The 13491-nt window shown below is 41.8% G+C and overlaps 1 protein-coding gene across 1 annotated transcript; it reads right to left on the bottom strand.

The window, feature by feature from the left end:
* Positions 1 to 719: 719 nt before the first annotated feature.
* Positions 720 to 12046, bottom strand: LOC122926256 (olfactomedin-4-like). Its single transcript, XM_044277631.1, has 5 exons — positions 11990 to 12046; positions 9891 to 10040; positions 4050 to 4262; positions 3679 to 3838; positions 720 to 1534 (listed from the first exon to the last, which is right to left on the bottom strand). Exons 1-5 carry the CDS (start codon positions 12044 to 12046, stop codon positions 720 to 722), a joined length of 1395 nt encoding a protein of 464 aa, XP_044133566.1.
* Positions 12047 to 13491: the final 1445 nt, after the last annotated feature.

Raw genomic sequence — 13491 nt, 5'->3', positions numbered from 1 at the left:
GTAGGACATGTCCTGTATTTGTCCACAAAATATGGACCATGGAACCACTGAAGTCACGGAACCACTGAAGTCAATGGGTCTGCAAAACATGCGGATGCAACCCAAATGGTATACGTATTTTGCAGATATGCAATACACAGAATGCAAAATACATATGGTCATGTGCATTGGAACTACAATGTAAAGTAATGCTGATAGACAAACTTGAATTAAAAGTTTTAGGAAAAGATGTATTATTAATTCTTATTATGATGTATAATTCAGTGTTCATTCAGGTAGAGATCCTGTTGTTCCTAGGAAATTCTTAAAGGCTATGTCCATCTGCTTAGCCAATTATATGTTTTAAAAAAAATATTCGAAGGTTTTGCATACAGCTGCTATGCAGATGCATTCATCCATTCTTATCCTCTGGTCATACTACGTTCTAACTGTACCTTACTTTTGCATACATTTGCTTTATTAGCAGAATAAGGGGCCAGAAAGTAGCAGGACTGCAGGATCAGACTACAAAGGGTTTATATGTTGTCTGTTACCATGGAAACACATTTAAGGCACATTGATTCTAAGAGCCAGAATACACGTTGACTTAGGTACGGCAGGATGGAGGTGCATAGGATGGTTTCATGCTTTTTGACCAGATCATATCATCTTTATCCTAGTGGAAAATATGGATGTCCTACTCTGTTATGAACACTCTTGGGCGGTATGGACTCATATGGTTATATTTCAGGTTTATCTTTCTGAGGAGGCTTAAAATTGAGGTCATAGTTGACTAAGTAGCCATCGTTGTACATGTAGAGCTTATGATCATTAGGATTGTAGGACAGACTCTGTATATTCTCCTTTGGTTTTTCCAGAGGAATGCTCAGCCACCCTTCCTTCTCAGTTTTGGTATCATACATGTAAAATATCTCTTCTCTTCTTGTGCTGATGGCTCTAGTAACGTACAAGACACCACACACCATGAATGCGTTGGTGGCTGCTGGCTTGTACTGGGCAGTGGTCCAGGTCTGTTTGACTACAAGAGATATGGGATCTATTTTACTAATGACAAAGTTTCCAGCATTTTCTTCAGTAGAATAAATTGCCCATAGGTCTTCTTCATCACTGGCCATGTCAATGTCTTGGTACACTGAGGAGGAGTAGGAGAACCGGTTGTTGTAAGCAGCATTAGGGAGAGTTACTGAGAGTTCCACTTTATTGCTTTGACTATTTTTGCATATGCTTCTACTGTCGTAGCAATTAAAGTACATTGTTTTATTAAACATGATCATTCCACCACCTTGTCCATAACTTCCTGTATTGTTGTCTGTGAAGTGCTTATAGATCAGGAGATCATTGTATGTATTGTAGATACGATAACTGTACAGGATTCTTCGATCTGTACTGAGAGGAGCCACCCACTGAACATCCTGATTAGCTCCTGGCAATGAATCTCTTCCCCATCCTCCATACATGTAGCTGGATCCTAGATAGTTCAATTGCACTACAAATGGTTTACTGATGTTCATAATGTATCCATGTTGACAGGTACCTGCACAATAAAAAATTAAACGTATGTTTAAAGGTGGCCCGACATGACTTAAAATTAAGAAAGAAGGAATTAAAGAGTTCTCTTCAACTACTGCAGGCATCTCTTGAACATCTCGGAGCCAGAAATGGCGGTAGCACTGGGATCTACCATTTGACAACAATGAAATTCTGTTTCATCAAATTAGCCTATGGGTTGCATTGTTCTGCTGAGACATAGATGGAAGACTGTAATGGCCCAACGGGTCTATCCTAAAAGAAACATAGAGGGGGCCATTGGACGTCAAAAGGACATTCTTATCAGCATTGTAGCCCACTGATGGCAACTTCTTAATTGCCTCTATTACATAAAATTTTTTAGAGAAACAGCAGGTTATTGTATTTATACATCATCTTTGGGGGGGACCTCAATGACCAGGGCTAAACAAGGATTGTAGGCAATTCTATGCACAACCTATAGACAAGAGTGGCACTAATTCCTTAAAGAGTAGACCTTTTTTTTCCCTAATCTCGGACTATCCCTTTGGTTAAAACTAGAGCGTGCAAAGAGGTATCTCCCAAGAAAGAGATCAATCTCGCCAGTGCCACCTTTTCGAAGTGGCTCCCTATGTGTGAAGATCCGAACTCCTAACAAGTGTTAGGATTTGGCCACTTCCAATAGGTGGCGTTGGCAAGATGAATCTCCTTCTTGGGAGAAACCTCTTTGCATATTAATTTCCAATTGCCAATAAGTCTCCATACCCTGGAGTTCTTCCAGTAAGTCTCCATACAGGACTGGTCTCTTTAAGGAGATTTAGCACCCTGACTGAGCTTATTAGGACTAGAGATAAACCCATTTCCCAAAATTTTTTTGATTCAGATTTGGGGAAATCGGACATCAGATTTGATTCTGTCCAAATAAATTCGGTCCAAATCAAAAATGCGCCAGTTGCCCTGAAAAGTTGCAGATGACATTAAGGAGTCTCCTAGGATCGTATACAACCCCTTTCTAGCTCTTGAATGCAAAGACAACATTAGTAATGTCAGTGACAGCCACACATATGGCTATAGGTAAAGGGATGGCAGCCAGTGGTAACAAACAGCCTGCTTAATAACACACTGCACTTTTTTGCACAAAAAGCAATCCAAAAATTATACTTTTTGGAGGCAAATGCCTAATTCTCTGTCTTTTGATCTGTAAAATGGTGGACATCATATAGGTTAATTTGTGTGGGACAAATCACAAAAGTTGCAGATTTGCTGAAATTCATTTTTTGGGGGGGAAACTCCTACAGAATTTTATTCATGTAGAATAAATTCACTCATCTCTAGTTAAGACACTTCTTTAAAGCTACCAAATCAATTCATAGTCATGCACAAGCTACAGCATAAAATTCCATCGTCAACTAGGGCAGCGATAAGACAGTAGACACATGGGGGCAATTTATCATGAGGGTACTATGTGAAGTCAGTTTATCTTAAGTCTGCGTTTGAATGCTTTGCACCAAATTTATCAAATGTCACATAGTGTTTGCTAACTTTGGTGCATCTTTAAGCCTAACCCTTTTGCCTAGAAATGTTACTCCAGTTTTCCTACTCTACCCTCGTACTGGAGTGTTTGCCACTTTTTTTTACGACTTTTTAAAAAGTCTCAGTGATGAATCTGAAGTGAAACTCTATTAAAATAGCTATCCATGCTCACTTTGCCACCTTGTTTTGAAAACTGGAATGAGTGGTGTTAAAATTCAATAGGTCACAAAGCCTCTAGTTTGTGACTTTTTAGATTCTAGAATTCTAGAGTGAGGGGCGCGATTCCCTGGGCGGAATTTTCCTATGCAGCCAGTATTGGTGCGCTCGTCACCACTTCCACTTTACTGCTGAGTTTGGCCACCCTTACGAGTGTTTGACCTTCAGGGTCACACTGGACACATAATCATTACTTAAAATGGTGCCACTGGCCTTAATGACCTGGGACCTGGCGCTTGCATTCCCAATCGGTCACAAGTGGTTCCCAAAGACAGCAGTACTAGATTCTGCTACATTCTCAAGTTTATTGATTGGACAGTGTTATTTCGGATCAGAGACTTCATTGAGGAGCCATCTGTTATATACCAGGATTCTGTCCTGATGATGGACCCCAGTTATACCGTACAATTATTTTTGACATACCATTGTGCATTTGTGGAAGGTAAGGTGTTGGTTTGATTGTCTGGTTCTTTTCACAATCTTCAAGGCGTTTCTTTAGTGCTGCAATTTCTCTTCTGATTACCATGACATTATTCTTGTCGTAGACCTCCAGCTGGCTCACCATGATGGAAACGTTGCGCAACTACAACACATTAAAGATAAAATGGTGCGGTGGTCTACAGATTATCTATCTATCTATCTATCTATCTATCTATCTTTCTGTCTCTCTTCTATTGAAATGAAACATAGATATACAGAGAGAAAAAGAGACAGACCAGATGTATCCACTTGGTTACCTGTGAGCATATCCAAACAGTCCACAATAAAGTCATAAATGGTAGGCTTTGTCTTACCTCCAGGTATAAAGCTTCCACTTGAACATTTGTACCCCTCATTGAAGGTTTCAACTGCAGTACCAAAGCCTCCATTTCTCTGATCTCCAACTTCAACAGATCAAAGTCCAGCTCAGTGTATGAGAGACCTCCAGTCTCCATCACCCCCACACGTTTGGTCAGGTTAGCCAGACGCTCAGTGTAACTATTCAGTGTACTCTCATACTGGTGGATCTATGAGAATATTGCAAGTCTGTTTAATTTCAGACAAATTTAAACTAAAGGCTTCAAACACAACGACACTTAACTTTATGTTACACGTTGCATGTATAGCAGATCCCTGATAACATGTCTTTCTTGCATTGTACAATAATAATTACATGCAGAGAGCAGTACAGTACATGGAGTACAGGTACAGAGCAGTACTGTACATGGAGTACAGGAAGAGAGCGTTACAGTACATGGAGTACAGGCAGAAAGCGGTACAGTACATGGAGTACAGGCAGAAAGCGGTACAGTACATGGAGTACAGGCAGAAAGCGGTACAGTACATGGAGTACAGGCAGAGAGCGGTACAGTACATGGAGTACAGGCAGAGAGTGGTACAGTACATGGAGTACAGGCAGAGAGCAGTACAGTACATGGAGTACAGGCAGAGAGTGGTACAGTACATGGAGTACAGGCAGAGAGCGTTACAGTACATGGAGTACAGGCAGAGAGCGTTACAGTACATGGAGTACAGGCAGAGATCAGTACAGTACATGGAGTACAGGCAGAGAGTGGTGCAGTACATGGAGTACAGGCAGAAAGCGGTACAGTACATGGAGTACAGGCAGAAAGCGTTACAGTACATGGAGTACAGGCAGAGAGCGTTACAGTACATGGAGTACAGGCAGAAAGCGGTACAGTACATGGAGTACAGGCAGAAAGCGGTACAGTACATGGAGTACAGGCAGAGAGCGGTACAGTACATGAAGTACAGGCAGAAAGCGGTACAGTACATGGAGTACAGGCAGAGAGCGTTACAGTACATGGAGTACAGGCAGAAAGCGGTACAGTACATGGAGTACAGGCAGAGAGCGGTACAGTACATGGAGTACAGGCAGAGAGTGGTACAGTACATGGAGTACAGGCAGAGAGCGGTACAGTACATGGAGTACAGGCAGAGAGCGGTACAGTACATGGAGTACAGGTAGAGAAAAGTACAGTTTTACCGATAGAAAGTATTGTATATGCAGCACAGGTTGCCAATATTGTACATTTAGAAAAAGTAGAGAGCACTATATTCTTTGCAGTACAGGTAGATTGCAGTACATTATATGTAGTGAAGGTAGAGAGCAGTACATTCCTTATAGTACAGGTAGATTGCAGTACAGTACATATAGTAAAGGTAGAGAGCAGTAAAATATATGGAGTACAGGTAGATAACAGTACAGTACATCTGGTACAGGTAGCGAGCATTATAGTATGTGTAGTAATGGTAGAGGTCTGTACAGTACATGTGGTAAAGGAGGAGAGCAGTACACTCCAAGTAGAAAGTAGTACAGTACACAAGGTACCAGTAGAGAGAAGTACAGTATACAGTATGTAGAAAAAGGAGAGAGAAGTTGGAGAACAGTACAGTTCATTTAGTACATGTAAAGAATAGTGCTGTACATCTAGTGCAGGTAGTGAGCAGTACAATAGAAGCAGGACAAATAGATAGCAAAAAAATACATGCAGTAAATGTAAAGAGAGAGCAGTAAATGACATGGCGCACAAGTAAAGAACAATATGGTACAGGTAAAGGTAAAGAGCAGGACAACAGGTAAAGAGCAGTACAATACAGTGAGTGCAGGTAGAGATCAGTAAAGTACATATTGTACCATGATGTACCTCATGAACACACTACCCAAAAGCCACTCAGTACATGCATAGTGCGCTAATGCACAGGCGCTGGCCTCTACTTAACTTCCTTGCTGTCTTACATTTAGACCACTTTCTAATTGATGAATAAGACGTGCCTGCTGGTCGGTCTCCTTCCCCGTCCACGCCAGGTCTGTAGGTTTGGAAAGTATAGGATTTACATTTGTAATTGGATTGAAAACTGTCTAAAAGTACTGTGTCCAGAGAGTTGTGGCGAATGATTCCTATTCAGAATGGTCCCGGGCAGTGGCGTAGCGGGGGGGGTGTTGCCCCAGGCGCAAAATTTCAGGGAGGGCCAGCAGGGTCGCACCGCCAATTAGGCAAAGTGAGGCGATCGCCTCAAGCGGCGCGGCCCTGCTGATAAGTGGGGGGCGACGGCAGGGCACAGGGAGATGAGCGCTTGCATTGTGGAAGCGCTCATCTCCATAGTCATCTGTATCGCCGTCCTCAGGACAGCGATACAGATGGATGCTGTGGGGCAGGGGAGAGGCGTCTCCCTTCCCCGTTTCTCAGATAGGCTGCAGGACTAGTGCTTGCAGCCTATCAGGGGCCGGTGCAGGTGGCGCAATGACGTCATTGTGCCGTCTGAACCGTACAGCGCAGGACACAGGTCAGAAGAGGCCTGCATCGCATTGCTGCCAGCTTTATGGAGGTAAGTATAAGTGTTTATTTTTTTATATGGTACAATACTTGTTACAGGCACATGATTGGGGGGGGGGCACTTGTTACTGGCACATGATTGGGGGGGCACTTCTTACTGGCACATGATTGGGGGGGCATCTATGGGGGCACTTCTTACTGGCATATTATTGAGGGGCTTCTATGGGGGCACATCTTACTTGCACATTATTGGGGGGCACTGTGGGGGCATCTGTGTGGGCACTTCTTACTGGCACATTATTGGGAGGCATCTATGGAGGCACATCTTACTGGCACATTATTGGGGGCACTGTGGGGGCATGTATGGGGGCACTTCTTACTGGCACATTATTGGGTGGCACTATGGGGCACTTCTTACTGGCACATTATTTGGGCACTATGGGGGCATCTACTGAGGTCACAAAGAGGGGTATTTTATATGGGGCCTCTATGGTGGAATGGGGAAAAGGAACACTATCAGGGATTCTACTGGGGCCACAAAGAACGGGTATTTTATATGGGGGATTCTGTATAGGGGCATTTTATACTGGGACACATCATGGTGGGTACTATGGGGGAGATGGGAGAGGAGTACTATGGGGTCATCTATGGGGAAACTAAGAAGGGGTATTTTATACTTGCTAATTATGGGGGACACTGAGGGCATCTACTGGGGCATTTTATACTGGTACTTTATGGGGGGGCACTAGGAGGAAGGGGGAAAGGAGAACTATGGGGGCATTTACTGGGTGCACTATATAGGGGTATTTTATAATGGCACATTATGGGGGCACTACGGGGACATTAGCTCAACTAGGGGCATTAAAAGGGGGTATTTTTTGCACTGGCACATTATAAGGAGAATTATTGCTACTATTGCTCTATGGGGAACATGATTATTAGTATGGTCACTATGAGAGCATTATTACTTCTGGGGAACAGTGGGGACATGTTGGGGCACTGTGGGAGCACTATTACTACCATGTGTGCTCTAGCAGAGAATTATTACTATTGGTGGGACTTTTAGGAGCACTATTACTGTGGGGGCACCTTGGCACAGTATCAGCTTACCACAATCATTTTTGGGGGACATTATGCTTACACTATTAGTGTCATCAGGGGCACTATTTGCTGGGCACAGGTATTTTAGGGCACTGTGTGCCAATAATTATTGAAGGGCACTATCTGAATGGTTCTACTATTATCAGGGGGTTTATCTGTTTCTGCAGTATAATATTGGGAAGCACGGCAGGCACATTATTGGGGGTAGTAGGATGATTTGTCCAGAAGATGGGAGAATGATGGAAAAGTAGTAAACTAAGATTTTTTTTGTCGAACTGCAGAGATGAGAAATGGCTGAAAAATTGTGGTCTGGTCTGAAGGTCTGAAAGGAGAAGATGAGGAAAGAGACTATCTACATCAAAGGAGACGTCACTGGATGTAAGAGGTATGGGGTGCTGTATTACCCTGTATGTTCTGTAGTGATGGGAGGGTGGATATAGAATTTGGCCCACCCTGCTGCATCCTGGCCCCAGACTTCATGTCTCACTGTGCGTGTTCAGAATTTTGGGGACTCACACCCATCTGCTACATTATCTGTACTCAGAGAGTTATCACTATGTTATCTGTGGTGTTACCTGTGTTATCACTATGTTATCTGTGGGTGTTACCCACACTACACCACTGGTCCTGGGTTATAAGTGGTGTACCCCAAGGTTCAGTGCTGGGTCTCCTTTTATTTAATTTATTTATTAATGATATCAAGGATGGGATTAAAAGCACCATTTCTATTTTTGCAGATGACACTAAGCTATGTAGTACTGTACTGTATGGAAGATGTCCATAAACTACAAGCTGGCTTGGACACTCTGAGTGATTGGGCATCAACCTGGCAAATGAGGTTCAATGTGGATAAATGTAAAGTTATGCATCTTGGCAATAATAATCTCCATGCATCATATGTCCTAGGGGCGATAACACTGGGGGAGTCACTTGTAGAGAAGGATTTGCGTATCCTTGTAGATCATAGACTAAATAACAGCACAATGTCAATCAACTGCTTCTAAGGCTACCAGGATATTGTCATGTATTAAAGGGAACCTGTCACCGGGATTTTGGGTATAGAGCCGAGGACATGGGTTGCTAGATGGCCGCTAGCACATCCGCAATACCCAGTCCCCGTAGCTCTGTGTGCTTTTATTGTGGGAAAAAAACGATTTGATACATATGCAAATTAACATAAAAGAGTCATATCTTACTTGTGTGAGCAGAGAAAAGTCATATTTTCAAGCTCTGACTCATCTCAGATTAATTTGCATATGTATCAAATCGGTTTTTACACACAATAAAAAGCACACAGAGCTATGGGGACAGGGTATTGCGGATGTGCTAGTGGCCATCTAGCAACCCATGTCCTCAGCTCTATACACAAAATCCCAGTGACAGGTTCCCTTTAAATGAGGCATGGACTCACGGGACAGGGATGTAATATTACTACTTTACAAAGCATTGGTGCAGCCTCATCTGGAATATGCAGTTCAGTTCTGGGCACCAGTACATAAAAAGGATCCCCTGGAACTGGAAAAAGTACAAAGGAGAGCGACTCAACTGATAAGGGGCATTGAGGGTCTGAGTTATGAGGGAAGCTAAAAATAACTACATGTATTTAGTCTTGGGAAGAGGCAACTAATGGTTGACTTGATTAATCTATACAAATATATAACCATGCAAACAATGTAGCAAAAAGATTTTCCATGTAAAGTCTCCTACAAAAGACAAGGGGGCACTGTCTCCACCTGGAGAAGAAAAAGTTCAGTTTCCAGAAGCATCAAAGTTTCTTTACTGTAAAAAATGTGAACCAGGACGTAGTCACAGCAGGAACGTTGGATGGTAACTATTTGTAGTCCCTCAAAATTCTAAATGTCAAGGGTTTCAGAAGGTTAACTTTCACTAAATGTGAGATGTAAGAGGGGAAAGGAAAATATATTGACCTTTTTTTCAAAGTAAAAGACTGAGGAGCCTCGATGAAGTTTCCACCTGAAATGTGGGCAAACTTTTTGGATTTGGACTCTTCTTTATAGTAACAGATTATTAATAGTTTAAAGAAAGTCCTGAAAGTATTTGGAGATTAGTTTTAACGTTGTGTGATTCAGCAGACTTTAGGCTACACAGGCAATTAAAAAACCCTAAAAAACATGGATTTCTGTTGGTTTGGATCAAACATTAAAATATGTCTGATGCTCTGGATAATTAGATGATATTGTCTAAGGGCTGATTCCCTGATAATTTTTATGAGTAATTTCAGTTATGTTTCCTTACCTTATTGATTTGCTGTTCAACAGTGATGGTCATGTTCTGGTTGGACATCTCCAGCATCTCAAAATGATCTGCAGGAAAGGTGGAGTCTGGGAGAACAGAAGAGCAATGACAGACCCCCAGCTCATCCAGAGACCCAGTGAAGTTTTGAATCTGTTGAGACAAACCAAAATTGCCAATATAGGTAAAATACTGGCCATAACAACTAAATGCCTTTGAAGTATCAACAAAACTATCAGGAAAACAGAGGTGCATCCATTCCTCGGAGCCTGAGGAGGCTCAAAAAGACTTGAAGTGACCAGTACTATAAATGACACATGATATTTGAAGACCGCTGAGATTTTAAGATTTTTTTTGGGCTCAGTAGCTTTAAAGGGGAGCTGTCACCTCCAAAGTTTGTTTTAGTAGCTCCAGAATTGTTATTACATGGTGAATGCAAGAAGTTAGTAAAACAGACATGTCAGGAGAGATGACAGCTTCCCTTCAATTTATGCTTACACACATTGGGGCAGATGTACTAATCTTATAGATGGCGTAAACTGAGACCGGCTGTCTAGACCTGCACCAAACCTATCACATTGGCTCGTGTTGAAGGATAAATTGCGCAATTTAGGCGCAAACTGGTGAATGGTTTGTCATACCCCTTCTTTAAAAGCACCATTCCTGATAATTGTCTGCTCATTGATGCGGTGTAAATGTCCCTTTAGATGCTGTGTTAGGGCTCTTTTATTGCAGGGTGTTGTGTAGTTTTTATTGATACCATTTTGGGATATCTATGACTTTTGATTACTTTTGCATTCAGCATACGGCATCCATACCTTTATGTTTTAATAGTTTGGGCGTTTTCAGATTCAGTTGTTTATTTGTAACATTTTGAAAGGAAGTGATTTGAATTTTATTTTTACTTTCTTTTTTAAAAACTTTTTTAAACTTTATTTTTACCTCCCACCTCCATTAGATTGCTTATTCCATCGACTACAATAAAAAGCATTGCCGTCTATGGTAACATTTTCCCAACATGTTGTGCCTACGGCAGGGCTTAATTGGAAATTTACTAGGGCTCTCATATTTAATGAGACACATATTCTTATTTTTCAAACGTTTTTATTTTTTGGTTGAAGATTTTTTTAAATTCTATTTCCTGAACATAATTATGGGGACGACCATCTTGCCTGAGCTGTTCTTAACAGCATTTAGTGATATGCTTTACAGCACCCTCCATGGGCCATAGATACATTGGACAGGAGCTGACTCATTGACTTCTATGGGAGAGTTTTCTAGGCGTGCTGTGTGATCTGTGGAGAGGTCAAGAGGGAACAGATAAGCTTTGACAATAGCCTATTGTGAATGGTGGATCCTGTGTTATCTATAGAAGTGATATCTGTCATTCTAATCCTTCCTGTAATAATAAGCAGATAATTGCAGTAAAGGGATATTGACATGAAAAATTAAATCAAACATCAAAATTCTTTAAAAATATGTTTAACATGAAAACATGATTTAAATAAATAGTCATTTTCTGATGACACATTCCCTTTAAGGGTTGGTAGATAAAAGGAGATTTTCTTGAAGAGTAGAACTAATGCTAAAAAAGTAAGGCCAAGTTCACACTTCAATTATTTGATCAGTTATTTCTGTCAGTTATTGTGAGCCAAATACTCAGAACAGGAGGAAATCTTTCCATTACACCTGATCTCTCAGCATCTTCACTACTGGTTTTGGCTCACAATAAGGGAGCATTCACACGACCGTGTGAAGCCCGTGCCCGTATTGCGGACCGCAAATTGAATGGGTCCGCGATCCCTCCGTTCCGCAAAAAGATAGAGCAAGCTCTATCTTTTTGCGGTGCTGAAGCACGGAACAGAACCCCAGAAAGCACTCCGTAGTGCTCCGTAGAACGGGCACGGGCTTCACATGGTCGTGTGAATGCTCCCTTACTGATGGAAATAACTGATCAAATAACTGAAGTGTGAACGCAGCCAAATTTTTTCACAATTATAATGCCTATAAGGTATTTTCATGACTTTGCAAGAGTGCAGAGTTCTGACGCATGATACATAGAAAATAATAGACACAAACTCAACATTTCCAGTGGAACTTACCAAGCTGGCTGCATGGTTCTGGCCGATGCCAAGGAGCAAAATGAGGAAGGTGAACATGGTGTCCTTCTTGTCTTCTATACGTCCAGCTTGTGTTAACCCTCTATATATACTCTGATGTGTACACTCCACCCCTCCCACTTGGTATCACCTCTTCTTATGTGTAATTAAGTAAATAATCCTGCAACTCATCATTAACCCCTTAGTGACCACCCATACGTATTTTTACGGCAGTCACTAAGGGGCCTTAGGCTGGGCCACAGCTTTTTTACGGCGGCACAGTCTAAGCGCTGCACGGGTCCCCCGTGCAGCGGGGAGCAGGGACCCGGCTCTCACATGAGAGCCGCGGCCCTGCTCTAACAGCCCGGACTGGCAGGAGTGCTGATCCGGGCTGTTTAACACTTTACATGCTGCGGGCAATGGCGGACTCCCTCTGCCTCCCATCGGTACCCCGCAAATGCGATCGCAGGGTGCTGATGTGTGTGAAGGCTGGCAGGGGTCGGATGTAGTCGCAGCTTGTTAGAATAGCATTGCCATTAATATGCAATGCACTATAGGGATAGTGCTTTGCATTTTAAAAGCAATACAAATACTGTCTGTTATAGTCCCCTTGTGGGACTATTAAGTGGTAAAAAAAAAACATATTTATTCCGCTTTTTTTCCCATTGAAAATACGCTTTTCAATGAAAAAAATTGCAAGAAAAATCTCTCCCATACATTTGGTATTGCCGCGTATTAACAACCCGGACTACATAAATATCACATAAATTATCCCCTATGGTGAACGCTGTAAAAAAAAAAAAAAAAAGACAGAATTTCTAATTTATTCTTAGTTGCCATCGTAAAAATTTTATAACAAGCGATCAAAAAGCGCAATTTACTCCAAAATGATACCCGCAAAACTCAAGCCCTCACATAACTCCATAGAAAGAAAAATAAAAAAGTTATGGGTCTTAGGATGCGGCAATGCAAAAAAATTTATCTTTTAACAAAAAGGGATTTTATTGCAAAAAAGAAGTAAAACATAAAAAATAAATATACGTATTTGGTATCACTGTAATCATACTGACCCAAAGAATAAAGATAATTTGTTATTTATACCGAAAAATAAACACCATAAAAATGTATGGCCCCGGATCTTTTGAGACCCTAGCAACACCCATGCTCATAGACCTGTTGGGTTTCTTTGAGGAACTGCACTATTGGGGTTGCTTGAGGACATGAGCTGTTAGTGTTCCTTAAGAACATCATCTGTTAAGGTTCTTTGAGGACATGAGCTGTTAGTGTTCCTTGAGAACATCATCTGTTGAGGTTCCTTGAGGATATGAGCTGTTGGGGTTCTTTGAGATCATGAGCTTTGGGGTTTCTTTAAGGAACTGCACTATTGGGGTTCCTTGAGGACATGAGCTGTTAGTGTTCCTTGAGAACATCATCTGTTAAGGTTCCTTGAGGACATGAGCTGTTAGTGTTCCTTGAGAACGTCATCTCTTAAGGTTCCTTGAGGA

The sequence above is a fragment of the Bufo gargarizans genome, chromosome 2, assembly GCF_014858855.1.
Source record: "Bufo gargarizans isolate SCDJY-AF-19 chromosome 2, ASM1485885v1, whole genome shotgun sequence".
Taxonomy (NCBI): Eukaryota; Metazoa; Chordata; class Amphibia; order Anura; family Bufonidae; genus Bufo; species Bufo gargarizans.
This window is presented reverse-complemented; position numbering and strand designations above follow the sequence as displayed.

Bases quoted from the DNA above. Each gene is read 5' to 3' on its own strand.
- LOC122926256 (XM_044277631.1), bottom strand. From the start codon at position 12,046: ATGTTCACCTTCCTCATTTTGCTCCTTGGCATCGGCCAGAACCATGCA. The intron at 4,263-9,890 runs GTAAGGAAACAT...ATATTCTCATAG, and splicing joins TTGAACAGCAAATCAATAAG to ATCCACCAGTATGAGAGTAC. The intron at 1,535-3,678 runs GTATGTCAAAAA...TTTATTGTGCAG, and splicing joins CCTTCCACAAATGCACAATG to GTACCTGTCAACATGGATAC.